The sequence below is a fragment of the Lithobates pipiens genome, unplaced genomic scaffold (genome assembly GCF_037356315.1).
Source record: "Lithobates pipiens isolate NorthernLeopardFrog02 unplaced genomic scaffold, aLitPip1_a1.2 Scaffold_23, whole genome shotgun sequence".
Classification (NCBI taxonomy): domain Eukaryota; kingdom Metazoa; phylum Chordata; class Amphibia; order Anura; family Ranidae; genus Lithobates; species Lithobates pipiens.
Genome location: NW_027507785.1, coordinates 42,724,352 through 42,746,852, shown reverse-complemented (window position 1 = coordinate 42,746,852; position 22,501 = coordinate 42,724,352). Strand labels below are relative to the sequence as shown.

The 22,501-nt window shown below is 44.6% G+C and overlaps 1 protein-coding gene across 3 annotated transcripts in view; it reads left to right on the top strand.

Moving 5' to 3' along the window:
- Window positions 1-18,714, top strand: part of RELT (RELT TNF receptor) — an 84,807-nt gene extending 66,093 nt beyond the window's left edge. For 2 of the 3 annotated variants that reach the window (XM_077451472.1, XM_077451473.1), the window contains exons 7-11: window positions 2,700-2,783; window positions 3,995-4,076; window positions 4,893-5,117; window positions 7,379-7,559; window positions 16,245-18,714. In XM_077451472.1, coding sequence (XP_077307598.1) covers window positions 2,700-2,783; window positions 3,995-4,076; window positions 4,893-5,117; window positions 7,379-7,559; window positions 16,245-16,256 — 584 coding nt within the window. In that variant the 3' untranslated portion in view covers window positions 16,257-18,714. The remainder of the gene's footprint in view (window positions 1-2,699; window positions 2,784-3,994; window positions 4,077-4,892; window positions 5,118-7,378; window positions 7,560-16,244) is intronic. The other variant, XM_077451474.1, reaches the window with a different exon arrangement.
- Window positions 18,715-22,501: the final 3,787 nt, after the last annotated feature.

The following is a 22,501-nucleotide window of genomic DNA, read 5'->3' as shown; positions in this document are numbered from 1 at the left end:
CCCCCTTTTTTACCTTCAGAACTGCCTTAATTCTTCGTGGCATAGATTCAACAAGGTGTTGGAAACATTCCTCAGATTTTGGTCCATATTGACATGATAGCGGCTGCACATCCATGATGCAAATCTCCTGGTTTACCACATCCCAAAGGTGCTCTCTTGGATTGAGATGTGGTGACTGTGGAGGCCATTGGAGTACAGTGACCTCATTGTCCAGTGGTGAGATAATTGGAGCTTTGTGACATGATGCATTATCCTGCTGGAAGGAGCCATCAGAAGATGGGTACACTGTAGTCATAAAGGGATGGACATGGTCAGCAACAATACTCGAGTAGACCGTGGCATTTAAACCATGCTCAATTGGTACTAAGGGGCCCAAAGTGTGCCAAGAAAATATCCCCCACACTATTACACCAACTCTACCAGCCTGAATCCTTAATACAAGGCAGGATGGATCCATGCTTTCATGTTTACACCAAATTCTGACCCTACCATCTGAATATCGCAGTTGAGATCGAGCCTCATCAGTGGCATACACCCTTAGACACTACGAGCAGCCATGCTAACACATATTGCACAGACCTGGCCCATTCTTGTTATGATCAGGTAATTGCAGACATGGTCCACCCTGATCTTGATCAGTAAATTGGACATGGTCCACCCTTGACGCAAGTCATATACCCAGTCACAATGCATGTACCTAAAGTGAACCTGAAGCAAGTGGTTGACCTGTCGCCATCGGTACATCAGTCCAGAGCAGTGATGATTAGCCGACATTGTAATGAAGTGCACCCTAATTAGCTGAAGAAGATCAACAGCACTAAAATGAAAAATTGGATTTTCAGGGGAAAAAAGCAGAGTGGTTTTATACACAGCGCTTTAGAAAGCCAAGTGCCATCTTGTTGGGGGTTTCATCTACTTGACCTTTTGTAGCCGTACAGGAAACCTTGCAGTGAGCAGTGTTCAGTTGTATGGTTACTGTGCGTCACCAGGTTAGCAAATCTATTGTTGCTATAGGAATTGAGTTGCTTCTGTCTAACAGACTATACCCACTTTCAATCAACAAGTCCCTGTGGACATTTTTAGGTTGGAGCTCCAGACATATGTGACAGATCATAAATTGTCAGCACACAGCCGTCTGCCCCTCCCGGGGAGGGAAATTGTCTCAGCACAGCTGACTTCCTATTTAAAACCCTCAGCGTCGATGGCTTTTTTGTTTGTTTTTTTCCCCCATCCATTTCTAAGGGTTGTGGATGATTTTTTTTTTTTTTTTTTTTTTTATAGTTTTGCGAATAGCAGGAGGGGCTGCAGCTTTGTGCTTATTGATTCATTATGATAGAATGCTTGTAGTGTATCTTGGATGATATATGCTGTAAATGCTAAAGCCTGGTACACACTTATTTTTATATATAAAAAAAAAACTGACAGATTGCTATACTAACTGCACAATGTTGGTACAGTGATCTCCTCCGCTTTGCTATTGTGTTCTGACGGGGCCAGAAAAGACCGGTCAGCGCTCACAGCCATTGGCTGTCAGCACCAATTGGATGCTGGTTTTCCAGCATGCCCATTTAAGAGCAGCCGGTCCTGAGACCGCTTGTCGGACAGGGAGCTGTGCACACCGGCTGAAAGTCGTCCAGTTCCTGCTGAATCGGGCCTTTCCTTTCCCTTCTTTTTTATTTTTTTATTTTGCCTGTATACCCAGCATAAGTGAGTGTAAACCATGAACTTCTCTTATTTGTTCCCTTTTGAGGTGTTAAATGTATCTTTGAAAGCATTTTATTATACCTGGTCTATAAGTGCTAAAAAATAAAAAATAAAATAAAAAAAATCTGTTCGTCCTGCCACAAAAAAGTAGGCTAACTTCCTGTGCTTGCTGCCTATGATTCACTCTTATTAGTTACATTGTTCCCAGTTATCTCTGGAATATAGAACACTTCCCCCTCTCTTATGGAGAAGAGGAGGGGGAGGTGTTCTGCAGTCCTGGTCTAGGGTGACAACTCTGAAAATAAGAGCCCAAAATGGAGCCACCAAATTAAAAACCGATGAGCAGCAATCTATTCCATTATTGCTGGTGGATATATATATATATATATATATATATATATATATATATATATATATATATATATATATATATATATATATATATATATATATATATATATATATATAAAATATATAATTTTTTTTTTTTTTACACCCAGAACAGAGGCTGTGGGGCCTTTTCTTACTATACCACCCTGTGGCAATTGAAATGGGCTTCAATGCAGCAAAAAATATGTGGCCGCCTTCTTCCTATATTTTTTTTATTTTATTTTTTTTTTTTTTTGGCACACCGCAACCTGCAGATATATTTAATGTGATTTGTACAATGAAGTCACCATGACCTATGCAAAATCTTCTACATCCCTAACACATACCATTTAAATTGCATGTTTTGAAAATCTGAGTTCTGAAAGTCATTCTGCAGTCATTTGCATATAAACTTTAATAATTGTCTAGATTGAATGCTCAGCAGACACCTTGACTAAACAATCAGCCCGTGGGTGGCCTAAGTTGCGATGATCTCCCGTGGCCTTTTGCTCGCACACCATATGCTGCACTGACATAGATTACAAACCCCAAATAAGATCCTGTTTGTATTGGAGAATGTATGACGCAGCAGAAATTTATTTTCCCTGTTTTTTATATATTTTCAGGTATTAACCCCTCCACCCTATTGGAGGAGAACGGCAATGAGGACACCATCGGGGTTCTGGTGCGTCTTATTACAGAAAAGAGAGGTCAGTGAAATATTGCCATGTTTACGTGTGGTTTAATCTGTGTTCTAATGTAAGGCTAGCAAAACGCAGCAGCGAAACACATTCAGTCTGCAGGCTGAACAAGAGAAAATCAATAGATTCCTCTATGTACATTGTTGGCCCGGGTGGAGAAATCTCCATTGCCGGCTATTGAATTTAGGCACCAATGACACTTGTGGCTGACTGAATACCTAAACCGTAACTGCATATGATAATTTTCCACCCTGCTTAGTCCATTTTTAAACCGGCCTTCTGTTGAGTTGAGTGGTGCCAACAGGGGCCACCCATGGCTAGAATTTCAGGAGATCCAGCAGGAAATGAAATCTGCCACTTGGTGCCCTATGTTTAAAAGAACAAAGTATTCTTGTAAAAAAAAAAAAAAATTTTTTTTTATTATTTAGAAATCCTTTCATTGGTTAGTTAAGTAGACATTAGCATGTTGGCGCAGTTGCACTTGTTTTACGGATGTATTAACAGATGCCGTTAACTGACTTTTTTTCTTGGGTGAGTCTCTAAGACCCAGTTCAGACCATTCATTTAAACAACCGTTTTCTATTTGAATTTATGGACATTTAACACGTTTTATGCATGTTATTCTTTGTAAAAATTTGAAAGCTCTGAGACTGCTGCCAGGGGGACACGGGCTGTAAGCTATTTGCAGGTACAACCCAAAGGGGGCACAGGCTGCGAGCTAGTTGCATAGTTGCAGGTACAGCCCGGGGGGGGGGGGCACAGGCTGCAAGCTAGTTGCAGGTACGGCCCGAGGGGGGGGGGGGGGGGCACATGCTGCAAGCTAGTTGCAGGTACGGCCCGGGGGGGGGGGGGGCACAGGCTGCAAGCTAGTTGCAGGTACGGCCCGGGGGGGGGGGGGGGGCACAGGCTGCAAGCTAGTTGCAGGTACGGCCCGGGGGGGGGCACAGGCTGCAAGCTAGTTGCAGGGACAGCCATTGTTCTCCTTAGCTGTGCCTGTTGTGGGGCTGTGGTGGTTTAAAGAAATGATAGGTTGGCGAGAGTGTGAAATGCTTGTGTGTGTGTTTATTAAAAAAAAAAAAAAAAAAAAAGCACTATTGTATGTTAAATGAGACCTGGCATAGGAAAAACGGTGTAATCCTGATCTGTTACAAATTGGCCATGTACTGAGCAATGCTGACCTCTTCTTCTAAAATGAGAAATTTCCTGCTTCCTTCCCTCAGAAAATGCTGTTGCTTTGGAAGAACTACTGAAGGATTATCAGAGCAAGCAGATCTCTGCTGTAGGAAGCAAGTCACCTCAACGGTAGGTAAAATAACCAAAACTTTAGATTTATTTTTTCTTGTAGCCATCTCTAGTGACCACTAGACACTTGTGACAGAAGGGTCACAGTGGATGGAGATTAATGCAGGAAGGGTCAGCAGACTGGTTGATTTTTAGACATTTTCTCATTATTCAGAAAAATGTAAATACATAGCTGATACCTGATGTTTTGTGCTTTCCTAATTCTGCCCTTTGGTCTAATCTTGGCTATGTTGGCTAATTGCAAGGAAGTGTAGTGCAGGGGTCTTCAAACTATGACCCATGGGCCACGTGTGGCCTGCTACAAGATTTTATCTGGCCCGCAGCCCCTTCCTCTTTCAATGCACGGGTTCCCACCTACATATTTGCAACCAATGTTGTGCTTCCCATCAGAAGTTCTGTCCTCCCTGTGAATATAGGGGGGGGGCACTGATGTGAGGGAGGAAACTCTGATGGGGACACTGATGTGAGGGGGGGACTGTCCATCTTTCTCATCTTAAAGCAGCATGTACACCAAAATATATCATCTCACAGCAGGAAATTGGGGGTGTTGCCACACACAACTAACATTTTATTATATGGTATATATTTCAGAATATGCACCCAATAAACATTGAAAATGGTCAACACACTCTTAAGGAGCCACCGTTTTCTACTTCAGTCCATCAGTCCTCTGCTGTCCATATGCAGTGGGGTGACTTTTTAAAACTTGGTGGAACATAAATGCCACTGTTGCCTTTCGGTAACCACACTCGTTTATAATAGAACTTTATATCCCTGTGAAATGTGTTTCTTCAGTTTGCTTTTTTTCCATTTCAGCAGAATGCACCTCCTCCCTCAGATGCCGAACCTCTGCAAGCACCAGCATCACCTGCACACGGTCCAGGGCCCGGCGTCCCGCTCCGGCATTTGCTGCACTCGCTGCAGCCAAAAGAAATGGCCTAATGTACTTGCCTCATCGCAGTCTGCCAACAACATAAAACTTAGCAGAAATGGGTTCAAGACCTCCAAATCTGGGGAAGTCACCATCCTTCTAGTGGGCAGGTCAGTGTCTGTTAGGCCCTAAAGTCTACAGGGTCAGTGCAATCTGTAATCTGGTGATCGTGGCAAATCCGAAATTAGGAGCAGAGTGCAATCATATCAGATCAACCTGGGAAATATACGTCACATTTTCTCCATCCAACAAATGCTGAAATATAAAATGTGAGGTGGAGTCATTAGTTGGGGTTCTTATGCATCAAACTAACTTAACCACTTCAGCCCCGGAAGATTTTACCCCCTTCCTGACCAGATCACTTTTTACAACTGGACACAGCGTCGATTTAACTGACAATTGCGCAGTCGTGTGATGCTGTATCCAAACTAAATTTGCGTCCATCTTTTCCCCACAAATAGAGCTTTCTTTTGGTGGTATTTTTAATCACCTCTGCAGTTTTTTTAAAAAATTTTTGCGCTATAAACAAAAACAAAGAATCTAATTTTGAAAAAAAAACATTTTTTTACTTTTTGCTATGATAAATATGCCCCAAAAATGTTTTTTCAAAAACAGATTTCTTCATCAGTTTAGGCCAATATATATAACGTCTACATATTTTTGGTAAAAAAAAAATCACCATTAGCATATATTAAATTTGTTTGCGCAAAAGTTATAGCGTCTACAAACTAAGGGAAAGATTTATGGCATTTTTTTTTTTTTTTTTTTTCTAGTAATGTGATTTTTAGCGGTATTGCAACGGACAGATCAGACACTTTTGGGACCATTGACATTTTATACAGCGATCAGTGCTATAAATATGCTGTGTAAATGTCACTGGCATCGAAGGGTTTAACACTAGGGGGCGATCAAGGGGTTAAAAGTGTTCCCTGGATGTGTTCTAACTGTATGGGGATAAGACTGACTAGGGGAGGAAACATATCGTTGTTCCTACTTAGGCTTCTTTCACATGACCGATCAGTTCAGGTCCACCTGTCAGTTTTTTAGGTGGACCTGAACGGATGCTCCATAGACCTCTATGGAGCGTCGGATGTCAGCGGTGACATGTCCGCTGACATCCAACCCGCTCCGAAAAAGTGTGATGGAGGAAAAACCTACTTTTCCATCCGTCATCGGATCGGGTGACGGACACTGTGGTCCCTCGTCGCCCGATCTCCCATAGGGCAGAGTGGCGCTCTGACAGGTCCATCCCTGCGCAGTGTGCAGAAACAGACCTGTCATCTTCCTGCTCAGCGGGGGAACGACGGAGCGATCCCCGCTGAGCAAGTGGATATCCATGGGGCGGATCATCACTGATCTGCCCCGTGTGAAAGAGGCCTTACTAGGAACAAACAATGGGATTTATTTACTAAAGCTGGAGAGTGCAAAATCGGGTTCATTTCTGCACAGAAACCAATCTGCTTCTAACCTCAGCTTGTTCAGTTAGGCTTTGGCAATAACATTCTTCTATTAAGAAGTGAGTCTGCTTGCGCACCCTCCAGCTTTGGTAAATAAACCCCAATATGTCTCCTCTCCCCTGACAGAATAGGGATTTGTGTGTTTACACACACAAATCCCTGTGCTGGCTCACGTGCACGTGATCGCACGTGGCCGGCGGCGATCGCTGGCTACGTGCATTTGGTCCCCCACCGCGCAGCGGGCATGCGCGTGCCCTCTGACAGTTCTTAAAGGGAACCCTGTATATGTGTGGGATTTCGTGCAACGGTGCCATTGTGCCACAGTAGATGTGAGTGAGCCGGTCGGGAACCGGTTAAAAAGACTGTTCTGGGAAAAGTGACCTTCTCATTAAAGTTCATCCCACACCCACTTATACTCTCACTGTTCTCCCCTGCCGCTGCGTTGAATACTGACACAGAACTTGCTTAGGTTTGGACTGCAGAGGAATGGAGTTCCAGGGCAGAACAGCAGAATATAAATAATTCATAGGTAGCTTCAAAGACTTTGAAAGGCCAAAATTAGAGTCTCTCTACACCAGGGATACGCAATTGGCGGACCTTCAGCTGTTGCAAAACTACAAGTCCCATCATGCCTCTGCCTCTGGGTGTCATGCTTGTGGCTGTCAGTCTTGCTATGCCTCATGGGACTTGTAGTTCTGCAACAGCTGGAGGTCCGCTAATTGCATATCTCTGATCTACACTATCAACTTGTGTGTTTTTTTTTTTTTTTTTTTTTTTTTTTTTTTTTTTACCTGCAGTAGGAAAGTTACAGCAAGAAGTTACAGTTGCTTAAGGCAATGATGCACTTGTCTTTTGATGCCTACAGAACTTAATATAATTTCAGACTTTGATAACTTTTCCTATATATTTTCCAGGTTCCGTGTGGCTCGTATACCAGAGCAGAAGACAAACCCTCCAGATGTGAACACCATTTGTGAAGTTGGTGGTGAAGACGACCGAGATGTCCCAAGCAGCGAGCCTTCTGAACAAAGAATGCTGATGTCTGACACTGTGAGGGCCAAAAACCACAGTCTAGAAGATACCAGCAAGTTGGAGGTAATGGCTGTGCTTGTCTCCCAGTGTAAAGTGAGACATAATTATGTGTATGATCTCCTTTTCAAGGTCTAAGTGACACGGACGTACCGATCCATACGCCTGTGCGAAGGTCTGTCTTCATCCTCCAGGGAAGCTCAGACCTTCTCGCACATCCCAGAGTGTACCTCTGTGCAGGCCTTTTGCATGAATCGGCATGCAGTCTGTTATCAACAAGATGCCTGCACACCCCCGCAATGAACACCCGTGCATCCCGTGTAACTGAAGAATGCCCTTTGCATGCGCATTCGTTTTAATAAGCCAATGTGACTGTGGCCTTAGAGCTACCAAAACCATGTAACGTGACCCCAGCTAAACTGTCTGGTTTTTAGTTATTCAATCAGAAAAGCCCTCACACAAAGAATTAAAAAAGTGAAAACTTTTATTTATTACTGGGCTTAAAACAAAATTGTATTGTGTTTACATAAATTTTTAGTCTGATTCCAGCCCTTTTAAAATAAGCAACTCTCCCAGCTTCAAAATACCAATATCTAAATGGCTTCTCGGACCTTTCCGTTTACGACTGTACATTGTGTCCCCTCGGCCCTCACTAATGAGCTCTCCCAGGAATGTTGTCAGCAGTCACTTCCTTCTCCAGAGAGTGTCTGAAATGGAAGCTGAAGCCTGTAATTGCCAATGCTTTTAGCACTTTTAATGCTTAATGTGTGTGTGTGTGGGGGCTGCTTTGTTTTTCTTTTTCTTTTTTTCTTTTGGGATACCCCAACCAAACGCTGCATTCAAACACACACTTAAAATAGAACTACTTTATGCACAAAACTTTTTTTTATTTTTTATAAAGCATTTATTTTTTGTAAGGAAACATAAGTTTGCCATCTGTTGTCCCATTTGAGGTTTCCCTTCACTTCCTGTCCCATATCCAGAACAGGAAGTGAGAGAAAATTGCTGCAAATTAAGGTAATCTCTTGGAGCCCCCCCCCCCCCCCCCCCAGATCACCAAAACTAGTGTCCTCATTGACAGGTTTTCCATCTACTCTTTTTTTCTAGGGACAGCCCACAAATTTTGGTTTGTGTGTTGTACACCACAACACATAATCCAAAATTGTTTTTTTTTTTTTTTTTTTTTTCTTTCAATGATGAAGGTAAACGGGACAAATAGGGTTGTTTTCCCTAAAGGGGATACAGGCATGATTGCTAACAGAGGTTCTAACGCCCCCCCAACCCCCCCCCCCCCCCACACACACACACACACACACAAAACAAAAATAAAAGCCTTTAGTTATACTTTAATCACTTGTTCTCTGGAAGATTTACACCCCCTCAACCCCCCCCCCCCCCCCCCCCATCATGACAAGGTAATTTTTTGTGATACTGCACTGCATTACTTTAACTGTGATACTGTCCACTTGTCCTCTGGAAGTTCCCTCCCATATATATTACGCATCACTTTAGCCAGTCATGCAGAAATACCAGAGTGTTTACATTTTGGTGTGTGTGTTATTATTAGCGTGTGATCCGGTACACAGCTGTCGTCCTGTAGCAGTAACACTGCTATGAGGGGGACAGAAAGTGGTTAAGCTGGCCATAGATGGTTGGCTTATTTTTTTTAATGAGCCAGTAGGCTGAACAAAGTGATCATCCACTTACAAGGTGGATGGGGGATCAAGCAGTCGGTTGAGCAGGGGTGGTCACATGCTTATTGACATTTGGCTGGTCCCTGCTGAACAGTCTGCATTTTGGTTGGTGTATATCCAGCTTTAGACCACCTCCTGCATTGTGTTCTTTGGGGGGGGGGGGGGGGCGGTGGGTGCAGAGTCCCAGTTTAGAGCCCCAGTTTAGAGCTGAATTTGCTGTTTGCAAATGGATGTTGTGCTTTTGGATTTGGAAGGCTCCTGGCTCTGTATGTAATGGGAAATCCAGAATCTTTGTGTAGCACTAACCCCCGAAGGAGCTGCTGGTTAGATTTGGGCTTACTGCTACCTTCTGTCTTCCTCGTACATCTAGGGGTGTCCCGTGGTAATGGCCTAGTAACTTGAGAGACCGACAACAGATCCACTTGAATGGATTTTATTTGCAAAATGTAGACCATGAAACGGTCTCTTAAATTGGGATCAGAGGGCTGGATAAGGAATTCAGGTACTCTTAGCCCTTGTACACACGGTCGGAGATTCCGACAACCAAATCCGTCAGATTTTGTCCGAAACTGTTGTATACACACGGTCGGACGAAATTGTCGGAAAATCTGACGTGATGACGTTATTTCGTTACGACAGCACTATGTTCAGGCTAGTAGCCAATAGTTTTGATGTAGGAATTTGATCTGAGCATGCGTGGCACTTTGTCCGATCGGAATTCTCTACACATGATCGGAGTATGTCCGATCGGAGCATTTTGTCGGAAAATATTTCCGGCAAGTTGGAAAAGTTGGTCCGATGGATATTCTGACGGAAACAGTCCGATGCAGACCACACACGGTCGGAATATCCGACAAAACGCTCCGATCGGATACATTCCGACGGAATCTCCGACCGTGTGTACAAGGGCTTGGTGTCAAAGTCAAGATGTTGAAGAACTTGCTTTGACTGCATCCAGAGAATAGCCATTCACAACTGGATGTTCACTCAAGTTGGACAGTCCCTCTCTCACAAGGCCTAGCATCCAGCAAGGTGCTTACTCAGGAACAAGTCTCTGCCACAGACGTTGTTGTAGAACACGTAGGGAAACTTAAGCTTGAAAACACTTGTAGGATACCTGGATCTTTCTGCCAGCTTGGCGATATCCACAAGACCGGATTCTCTCGGGTACTTCAGCCCTTCCAGGTTGTTGCTAAGAAACCAACCTGTACGTGGTCTTCTGAAGAGTCCTCCCCTGGAATGCTTGAAGTGACTGGGTCTCTCCCAAACCAGAGACGGCACCCAACCACCTCAGAATCCTTCCTCAGTTTCCTTGCCTCAGGCTAGCCAGCCCTGAGACATCAAAATCGGGTGGATCCGCACCCCAGGCCATAGCCTTCCTGAGGGGCTGGTCAGGAGGACCAGGACCATGAAGTCAGCACATCATTCAGGACCGGAACCCCAAACCACGTGACATCCGCATCTTAAATACCCTCTCCTAGAAAGCACAGCAAGAACGACACTCCCACTGGGCGGGCTCCAAGAGAGAGTAACTTAAAGCGGGATTCCACCCTAAAGTGGAACCTCCGCTGATCGGATCCCTCCCCCCCTCCGGTGTCACAATTGACACCTTTCAGGGGGGAGGGGGGTGGAGATACCTGTCAAAGACAGGTATTTTCACCCACTTCCGGGCATAGACTCCCGTGGGAGTCTACGCCATTTCCTGCCCTGCCGCGCTGTCTGCTGGGACACACACGGGTCCCAGTGACAGCGCGGAGATTTCCTATTGCGCGGCACGGCTCGCGCATGCGCAGTAGGGAACCGGGAAGTGAAGCCGATTCGCTTCACTTCCTGATTCCCTCACCTAGAATGGTGGCAACAGCAGCCGAGAGCCGAGCGATCGATCGGCCTTGGCTGCCGGCATCGCTGGAACCCAGGACAGGAGAGTGTCCATTTATTAAATGTCAGCAGCAGTAGTATTTATAGCTGCTGGCTTTTAATATTTTTTTTTTTTTTTTTTTGGTGGAATCCCTCTTTAAGCACCTAACCAGACCATAGTTCCATGCCTCCCAAAAGAGACAGTGCCCCCTGTGGCCAGGCTGAACATTTCACAGTCCAGTCAGACTGATGCTGAAGTCAAATTTAGATAATTGTATCCAAACCAAACTGCAGTTTAGGCAATTTTAACTTTGAAAAAACTCATAGCGTGTGCTCTTCAGGAGCCGCCGCTACATCTGCAATACAGGTGAGATGATCTTTTAGCCCACAGTGCAGCGTTTTTTTTTTTTTCTTTTTTTTTTTTTATAGTTGGTCAGACTCCCTAATAAAATGATTTACAGTAAGCTAATGACATGGCTGCCAGCAAAGCGTAACAAGGCGAAGAATCTCCATTGTGACGTGCCTGCAGTCCAGAGCTGTGAATCATTGGGGGGGCTGCACAGGCTCCGGCCTTCCATGCTGAAAGCATTTTGTGAATGTGAGCATTTGTAGGAGGCAGTGTCACAAGAGACCTCATTGTCCACGCGATGTCAGCTGATCCTGGCCCAGCTCAGCAGAAAATGTGCATTGTAGATTCAGCCTTTCGTCTGTGCTCTGCGGAAATAAGGACATCAGAGGGGAGAAGAGTCCCGAGTCCCAATCGCAGTGCTGCACGTGAATCGATCTCAAGGGCACGCCGCGCGTCCTTCGGCTGTCAGATTCGGCTGCAGCAATTTTAATGTTTCCCTGCACATCCTCCGTCTCTGCTGCAGCTAGACCAGCTGATTGATTTTTATTTATACTCTGATGGGAAAGGTCCTTGTAGATGAGCAGAAATGAAACGCCGGGTTCGGTCGCTTTAAGGGCCTCGGAGATTTCCAATAGGTTTTTCTGAGTTGCGATGAGGCTCTACAACTATTTTTTTAAAGTGAACTTCTTCATGAGTCTGCATAAAAATAACACCAAATGATTTAGACCTGTTCCCAGCACACTGAACTGGGTTAGAAGATTAAGAGAAATACTTTAAAACAGGGATATGCAATTAGCGGACCTCCAGCTGTTGCAAAACAAGTCCCATCATGCCTCTGCCTCTGGGTGTCATGCTTGTGGCTGTCAGTCTTGCTATGCCTCATGGGACTTGTAGTTCTGCAAGAGCTGGAGATCCGCTAATTGCATATCCCTGACTTATAGTAAAGGTAGAGGATCGTTTAAAAAAACAAAACAAAAAAAACAAACCTGTCATTTATACTTGCCTCCTCTGTGCAGTTTGTTTTGAACAGAGTGGCCCCGATCCTCCTCTTCTGGAGTCCCTCAGCGGCACTCCTGGCTCCTACTCTGTGCCCTGCTGCTCCGTCTATTGACAGACAGCAGGCACCACCCCACCCCCGTTAATGGATTTGATTGACAGCAGTGGGAGCCAATGGCTGCGCTAATATCAATCTATCCAATCTGGACCCGAGACACCGGCTGGAGCTGGTGTGCTCGTCGCCGTCGTGGCAAAGATCGGGTTCAGGTAACTAAAGGGGGGGCTCTGGATGGGCTGCATCACAGGATGCATAGAATGCATGAACATGAAAAACCACGAGGTTTACAACCCTTTTTAAAGTAGAATTCCAGACTAAACTTAACTAGTTTTAAAAAGGCTTCCTCCTACCTTCTAACACCTATGCGGACTAACCTGTGTAAGAACAATGCATATGTACGTACATATTTTCAGCCCACTTAGGTCCAGACACTTGATCCTCTTTGTCAGCCAGTGGCGACTGCAGGGGAGAGGAGAGAGCACTAGAGTGGCGATGTCGCCCATAGGCTCCTATGGCCTACTTGTTGCTGTCACTCCCCCTTCTCCCCTGCAGCTGCTGCTGACTGCCACAGGGGAGCCAGATCACATGACCACAGCGGAGCAGGCTGAAAAGGGAAAGTATATAAAGTTCATCTTTCCCCCACAGGTTAGTCTGTATCGGTGTTAGGAGGGGGGAGGGGACATTTTGTAAGATCAGTTAGGTTTAGCCTGTAATTTTCCCTTTTTAAAGGAAACCTAAAGACTCACAATAATTCTGCTTTCTAAAAATGCTAGCTGCTTGGCTGTCTTGCTGATACAATGGCTTTAGTGTTTTGAGTCACTCGCCATTAATAACCTACAGCTTGGGACAGAATTTGGGGTCTGAAAAGCTCTTCAAAAGACCTCAGTGTTTTACTGCCAGTTTAGAAGTGGCTCAGTGTGAAAGGGGCCTAAGTGTCAATTTCTGTCTGCTGCTTTGTTCCTTTGCTATCAGCATGAATCACTTTTAGAATAGTTTTCCTGACACCAAGAGCAAAAAGGTGACAGGGGAGGGCCCTCCAGCTGATTGACAGCCTCAGCTCTGTTCCTGTGTGATCTTTTGAAGGAGGTGTGTCTCTTCGCTCCAATCAGAGCTCTCATTGCTGAGCTCTGCAGAGTGTAACTTCAGCTATCCACCCCCTTTGTTTTCTGAACTCAGACAAGCTTTAAAAATCAGCATTATGAATGGCTGCAAAGATGAAAAGTGTGCAGATAAACAGGTAGAACTTACATAGGAGGATTAATTTCATCTCTGTGTATCATTTGAGGCCAGCCCCTTCACTGGGTATAGCTAAGGAAATGGTTGTTTGCTTATATATATATATTTTTTTTGTCCCGGTTCTTTTAGAAAACAGACATTTATAGGGGCCTGTATAGTGATTAATAAAGTGCACAGTGCACTGACAGAATTCAGATAAGCAAAAGGGGGGGGGGGGGAATAAATCAACCAATCGGCTGCACGGTGTATATTTAGCCAGTCACTAAATGTCTGTGCTGTGGGTAGATGGCAGGTCTTTGAAACCTAAACTGATATGAATGTAAAGTGTCCTCCTAGATAGGCGTCTTCTGCAATGGGAGTGTTTGTTACAGACGGGATGACAGCAGTGTCTCCATTTTCTGAATTTGGCTCTGTTATTAGGGACGGGTTGTATCCACCAGTGACGTATTTCACGTGTGTCAGGGCCGGAAACGCTGAGTCACAATTTGGGTAAAAAGGCCTTGAGGTCAGAAGAATTGGGGAATCGCCCAGACCGGTTTCCTTGCTGAGCAGATTATCATACTTGCTAAATAGAAGGGAGATTTTCCTTTTTAAATGAGGCCGTCCTATTCGTCATTTACTTCATTTACTACTTTATTCAAGGCAAAATTCGATATACAGACTAAATGAGGGCAATGTAGCCGCTGTGACTCTGTGATATTAAGTCCTACTTTTTGAGGAAGTGTAATAATGAGAATTTTAAATCCCATCTCCATTTTTTTTTTTTTTTTCTTTTTATCCCAAAAAAATAAATAAAAATAAATTAGCAAGTCTTAATCAAGTTTATTACTGTAGGGTAGGGAAGGAAAGTAAAATCTTGGCTTGCACTTTGGTCCAGTGTCACACGCTGAATGGAGCAGTGGGCGAGCAAATGAAAAGTGAAGCCTGGTACACACACGCGCACAAAAAAAACCCAGAGGATGGCGCTATGCAATGTTAGTACAGCATTCTCCCTGCTGCACTGTTGTGTTCTGACAGGGGGACGGATTGCGCCAGAACACACCGGTCACTTATTGGATGTCGATCGGCTACTGGCTTTACCAGCATGCCCGTTCAACAGAAGCTGGATAGGCTGCTGTACACACTGGCCAAATGTTACATAGTTAGGTTGGAAAGAAAACACAACTCCATCTAGTTCAACCATAAAAATAATAAATAAAATAAAAAATATCATACAATCCAATTTACCCAATCCTATATACCCACCGTTGATCCAGAGGAAGGTGGAAAAAAAAACAGAAAAGCAGGATCCAAATTTCTACAGCAGGGGAATAAAATTCCTTCCTGAATTTCCTGTTGAACCTCACGATACTGACCGATTTATTATTATTATTTTTTTCGGCCTGCGTGTGCCAGCCTTAACGCGAAGCTCCAATGGTGTCGTCCCCCCCCCACCCGCCACATTTGGCACCTTTTTGGGGGAGTGGGTACCTGTGGGCATCACCACGTCCCATCTTCTGAAAATTTGACCCCCTTCTTCCTTCTACTGCCACAGGGCCCATTCAGTAGGGAACCGGCTGTGAAGCTGCAAGGCTTCACTGCCGGTTTTCCTTAAGATTTAAAAATGGACTGGGGTGCCGACATCATGGGATCGCTGGACAGGTAAGTAAAGGGTTTTCAAAATGTCTTCCTGTGTAATTTTTACTTTTACATTTTGGTGTGTGTGTGTGTGTGTGTGTGTGTGTGTGTGTGTGTGGGGGGGGGGGGGGGTGGGGTTCTAACCCCTGTCAGTTCTTTGTCATTGGTGTCCCCATTGGCAATATTTCCCATCCCTTCCTGTCTCATAGCTAAACAGGAAGTGAGGGAATCCCTGGTTGTCACCAGAACTAGTGTCCCTATTGGAAGAGTTCCCCTCTTATACCGCGTACTCGTGATCGCACATCCCGACAACAAAATCCATGTTTTTTTTCCGACGGATGTTGGCTCAAACTTGTCTTGCATACACATGGTCACGCAAACCTTGTCGGAAACGCTGATTGCCAAGAACGTGACGTTGACGTACAACACGTACGATGAGCCAAGAAAAGAAGTTCTATAGCCTGTGCGGCTCTTATGCTTGATTCCGAGCATGCATGGAACTTTGTGCGTCGGAATTGTCTACACACAATCAGAATTTCCGACAATGGATTTTCTTGTCGAAAAATTAGAGATCCAGATCGGAATTTCGACAAACAAAATTTCAGATGGGAAAATGTTCGCTGGAGCCTACACACGGTTGGAATTTCCAACAACAAGCTTCTATCAAACATTTCCCATCGGAAAATCCAACCGTGTGTACCCGGCATTACTGTTCGAGAGTGAAAGCAAAAGAAAATTCCAAATTTTGGGTTGTCCTCAGGTGATAACAGTAAATAGAAGGTCCCAGGGACATGGACCACAATAAAAACCTGACCGGTGTTCTAATCCCTCTCCACTCTATCCACAACTATAACATTTTTTGCCTTCAGTTTAATCGTTTCTTAATGATATCAATAGATGGCGTTCCTTAACTTTCTTTTTTTTTTTTCTCTACTTATCTCTAGGATGTCATCTGACTCCGCCCAGCTTGCGTGAACAGCCATTCACCTGCACAGACCCGAATAGCGGTGGGAGGGTCCTCCTGCCGATCCCAGGAGGTGTCGCACGGGCGCACATTGTGGCGCAGATCTGTCTACAACCCGCATTGCACCGCATTTTACATTTAGTTTCCTTCAAGGACAATGCCGGAGAAATTTTCACCCGACGCAAATGCAATTCAGGGATTTCTGCGAGTCTGAGGCAGCGGGAAGTGACTTTCTGAGAGGACGCTGTTGGTTTTACATGATCATGGAGGAAATAGTCTATTTTTTACTAATTGCAGGGATGGAGAAATAGACCTTTTTATTGCAGCTAATCCGAAGCTCTCAATACGGAGGCCAGCATTCGCCAGACCTGGAGGGAACAGAAGAGTGACGGCTCGGCCTCCATCTTCAAACTCTACAAACATGTGTTGCTGCTGTTTTACTTTTTAATTTTATTGCATATGTCGCTAACACAATAGACGCTGGTTACGTCTTTACATGTTACCGAGGGGAACTTTTGCCGCTGGAATGTGTATTGTACTGAAAAATGTTTGCTGCTCGTATTTTCTAGTATAGCATAGAGCATGCTAGGAAGTATACCATTTTCAGAAGTGTTGGCCATGCTTCTGAATTCCCAGTATCCTTTGGTGCTGGCATGACTTGCTGCAGGCTGGCAAGGCATGCTGGGAGCTGTAGCTCTATATCACTTGGAGAAGTACCAGCTGCGTACAACTCGCTTTTTAAGTGTCTGAATGAGGAACAGTTGTATCCGCTAGTCATGTGATTCCTTTCATTCTCCCATAATGCAGTGGGAACTTGAAGGACCCAGGAGCCCCTTTGCATTTTCACATGGGGCACCTCTTCCTGTAGGGCAGACCGGCTTTCCTGTAGGGCAGTCCTGCTTTCTGTGCAGCCAGCAGCTCTTGTTGCTGCCAGTGGCATCACTGTCATCATGACTCCATTGCTGTAAGTGCTACAGGACTCCTTGATAAAGGTAGCTTCCCTGCAAATGGAGAGTGCCCCACCACCCACATCCTAGCCTGGAAAACGAAATAAAGTGACATTGCCTCTGCCAAATTCCCATTACCCCAACCCCCCCACAACTGCTTATACTCTACCAATGGCCAGTGAGCTCCTCCTCTGTCATAGAGCAGGGATTGAGCAGCCACTCTCTAGGCCCAAGCACTGTTGCATGACTGGGGAAATATTACCCCTCCCCAGGCTTGCCAACACCAGTCGTTTCTATGACGGCTGCAGAGAATGGAGTGCCAGGGTATGGGATGAGGGGAAGCTGTTTGCAGAGACATTGTCACTTTTTACCTTGGGCAGGGTGGGGTTGTGTATTTAAGAAAGGAAGATGGGTCTATCCGTGACATTTCGTTTCAAATAAAAATCACAGAGGGGTCCCTGCGGATAACGAAAAGTTAAAAAAAAAAAAAAAAGTTTTTTTGTTTTTTTCTTTTTTTGGAAATTCTAGGTTCACATCTTTTAAAAATAAATAAAATAAAGCTTTTCTAAATTGAAAAAAATTGAAACGTGTGCCTGGGCTTTGAGGCTTGGTTCACTCTAATATGACCCATTTATTTTCAGTGGCACCCAATCTAATCTATGCGACTCAAACCGCAGCGTCTTAAAAAGAAGTTCCTACACTACTTTGATGCGACTTGGAGTCCCAACTCTGTCGCAAACAGGTCGCACAACAATGGGGGTCGCATTAGTGTGAACCAAGGCTTAAAATCACATTTACTGGAATTGGTTCTTTGTTTTAGACCCTTAATAGGCGTACCCAAATCTGAGCTGCAGGTTCTCATGCCGGGAACAAGTCATCTAATACACGTTTATCACAGAGGCTAGCTTGGCAGTACACTAAATAGAAGGGACATGGTGAAGGCAAGCTGTCCACATATGCAGTAGGATTTTAGTGCCATAAACCTTTTCGTCATACTTTTCAAGTTTTATGCGAAAGAGGTTTTATTTTCTGATAATGTGGATATAGAGGTGACTCTAAAGGTAAAAATAATGTCTTGGTTTTATTATATTATTTTTTTTAACACAAAATGTATTTATAACATTTAATTTAATTGTCAGCATAGTGTTGGGGCTCTGGCACCTCAGTGGGTTTTCTGCTGTTGGCCCACGATAAATGCCACTGCTGCTTATTTTATCCAATGTCAATAAAGTTAAAGCCATTCAAAAGACATAGGTCCAATGAGGTGAACCAGTTCTCTGAAGACTATTCCAGCAGCTATTTTGTAACTGAAGAGGTGTTCATGGTGAACAGGGCCCAAGTCTGTGTCATGGAACCAGTGATGTCACTGGTTTGTCATGATGTCACATCATGGGCTTTATTCTCCTGGCCATTGGATAAAGCTATAAAATGGCTGCCTTCTGCATATGAGTGTATGGTACCATTTCAGTGATCTATCGTGTAGCAATAAAATTGTGAATTGAAGCTGTTTGTATCACTTTTTGCTAATTTTTTATTTTTTTGAATTGGTCTCTTAAGAGACCCAACTGGAGACTTCATTTCAACATTCTCCCACAGGTGTGATCCAGTTGTGGCATAGATATGTACTAACCACTTTCATTATCACTTTCCCATTACAGAAGTCATGCAGGGTGCGTAAATCTGCCTGTGTAGTCCCAATGGGCACTAAAGGTAGGCAAGCCATAGATTTAATTTTTTTTTCCTGCAACCACGAATTGCGGGAAAGAAAATCGTTTGATTTATTTTTTATTTTTTCCCTTAGCAACACAGTCTATTGTGTTCGGGGCAGGGAGAGCCTTCCTGGCCAGCAGAGGGGTACAACCAGCCTCCCCATAGATGGATCGAATCTTGGCCAGTCCTTGCTGAACTGAGGTTTGGTCCATTTTTGACCGGCTTTAAAACCAGTGCACTTGGTAATCAGCTGTCACCAACAGACCTGGTTGGACACGCCCCTTTTTATTTTTTTTGCAATACAAGTCTGTGTAAGGCTGGATTCACATCTATGCATTTTTAGTGCTTTTTGCATTTTACAGATTTGCACTACAGACCACTTACCATGGTTTCCTATGGTACACATTCTATAGTGCAAATTGGCAAAATGCAAAAAGCACTAAAAGTGCATAGGTGTGAATGCAGCCTAAGCAAACTTGTGCTAAGGGGTGTGGCCATTACTCAGCTCTGACAGCACAAAGCTCTGCAGTGTGAGGGCAGGACGTCTTATTTTTACTGAGAAAAACTGTATTTTAAGGCATTTCCAAGCAATGACCAGTCCTCCAAAATCATGCCATGTGTGGGAACAGGATTATAGGGGCGATAAAATGTGAGGAGTCCATTTGGATGTAAAGCTAGAACTATACTTTTGGAGCCCCCTAGGACAGGGATTGGGGAACCTTGGCACCCCAGATGTTTTGGAACTACATCTTCCAATGATGCTTAACTACACTGAAGAGTGCATGAGCATCATGGGAAATGTAGTTCCAAAACATCTGGGGTGGCAAGGTTCGCTGTCACTGCTCTAGGAGTTCTTGCTATTTGTAAATATGCATAGCATGTTTAACATTATGGTACACTTGCCTAGAAAAATGCCAAAATCCAATGATGGACAGCCATGCTCTAACTTTTTCATGGCTGCCATCTTCTGGGTCTGGCGTTTTCGTTCATTTCTATTGGCTGGGATGGCCTAACTCTTGCATGCGCACACAGGAGTAACTACATTCCCGCATCTTACTTAACTGTGTATGTACAGCTATCACTATGCAATCTGTTAAAAATATGGTTGCTCGGAGAGCTTTCATGGCAGAAGAGACATAGTCTATGTATGTATGTATGTGTGTATGTAAATATGTACTAGTATCGGTGTCGATACCGATACTAGTACCTCCGATGCCTAATCCGATACCTGAGCATTCAGGGGATTTGGTAGGGGAAGTGACAAGCACTGATCTCCCTGTATAGATTTCAATAAAGCAGCCCCCTCCCCCCCCCCCTCCCCCCCCCATGGCTGTCGGCTGCTTTATTGAAATCTATACAGGGAGATTGGTGCTTGTAACTCCGCGCACCGCCGCATTGATCATCCCTGACTGTCCCCTGTGTCCCCCCTCTGTGCTCCTTCTCTGGTTCCCCTCTGTGTCCTCTTCCATGCTCCTCCGCTCCCTCTGTCCTCCTCTGGTCCACCTTGTCCCGAATCCGTCAGGATGGAGAGCAGAGGAAGGAGCCAGTAAATCTGTCATTTATGGGCTCCTTCCTTTTCTGTATGCACAGTCGGTGATCACTGACTGTCCATTCATAACAGCATTGTAAATGATGCTTCAGTTCATAAATGGAGAGGAACCTCAGTGCAGCTGAGGCTACAGAGAAAGGGACTGGGGAATCTGTATCCTCAGTCCCTTAAATCTCACCAAAGCGCCCCACCCCCAACAGGGTTGATTAAAAAAAAAAAAATGAAAAATTTTAATAAATATTTTAAAACTAAAATTGGAAAAGTAGTATAAAAAAAAAATGGAAAAAAAAATAAAGTAAAAAAACTACTGACAGTCCACGTGTCATCAGTGCTGCGTATTAGTGCCACTGTCACATGACATAAAAAAAAAAGAGCATCTGTAACCAGTATCGGTGAGTACTTGAGAAAAAGTATTGGTACTTGTATTCGGTCTTAAAGTGGTATCAGTGCAGTGTGTGTGTGTGTGTGTGTGTGTGTGTGTGTATATATGGTTGTGGCCAAAGTGATCTTTTAGCTTAAAAAAAAAAAAAAAGACTTTGCCCTGGTTCACACTGACTTCAGCTGAACTCTCATGATTTCGTTCCATTGTCAGTCCCGATTTCAGAGACTTTCTGCACAGATGTCAATGGAAATTGCACCTCAAAATTAGCAACAGTAGTACAGAAACCACTTTTGGGAATCGTTGGCATTGCTGCTGATTTGGCATGCAAATTGACATGTCAAGTCGCTTCAACGTGAACCAGGGCTTTAACTTGTAAACAACAAATCTCAAAAAGAGGCCTGGTCCTTAAGTGGTTTGAGCGGTTTTAAACCCTTCCATATACCCAATGAAGTGACAGTCCTCGGGTGATGGAGATGAAACAAATCCTCCAAAATAAGTTTTAGCTGCGGTCATCTCTTCTCTACATCCATTCAAAGTGCTGAATTATAAAGCTTGTCTAAGAGTTTAGGAAAAAAACGTGGGCAGAGAGCTCAAGTTACTCTGCAGAGCTCAGTGAGGCGAGCTCTGAGAGCCTATTTGGAGGGATGAAACGCCCTGCCTCAAGCTGAGGCTGTCAATCGACTGAAGCTCCCTCCGCTGTCACCATTTTTCTCTTGGTGTCAGGAAAACTTGTCGGAAGCAGAGGAACGAAACGGCAGACAAAAGTGACAGTTGGTGCTCTTGCGATAAGTGCACACTATAGAGGGATATGCTTTTGTTTATATTTCATGTCTGACATTTACAACCACTTTAAGTGTTGTCCTGTAACCTTTTACAGCATCCATTACCTTCCATTTGTGTTTTGTTTGGCTGTGAGAGGCAGCAGATGATTTGGGAACACTGGTAACATTACCACCTTTGGTGCCCATCCAGACATGTCTCTTGGCCCCTCTCCTGGCTTCTGTATACTGTGATCTGGGCGTCTTTGATCCCCCTTCCTTGTCTGATCTAGTGTCCCAGCACCTTGTTTGTCTTCATGTGTGAAGTGAAGAGTATTAGAGTGATTAGAAACTATGTGTACGTGATGTGCGGCATGTGGTCCCAGGAAAGCTGGCACAGCGACGTCACTTTCATCTTAGAGAGAACGTTGTTAACTTTCAAAAATGGATGCCATTGCGCCCTTAAGAGTCCTGCAATGTGTTCTAGCTCTGTCACTTAAAGGGTCAGTCCACTCGGGGGAGTGAGGCTGGGTTCACCTTAAACAAATTGGATGTGGGTTTCTCTGCCTTCAATTCGCGAGTGTGATTGGCTCTCAATGGACCCGGTTCACACATCTATGGGGCGGCCGCGGAGCGCACTGCAGAAGGGCCCTGTGCTTCTTTGGCTCCGTTTTCAAATCCAAATTGAGGCAAAAATTCAGACCTGATTTGCCCCTGAGACTGTGAACAGGGACGCACCGGACCCCCCCTGCTGTGAGCCGCTCCGCAAATAGTGGGAACCCAGCCTTAGAGGGTGAGGTCTGACTTCCCAGCTCCACCCATCATTTCTGGACTGGTGGGGCCCTCGCAAAGAAGCCATTTTAGCGGAGGTCCTTCATCAGAGCGGACCTC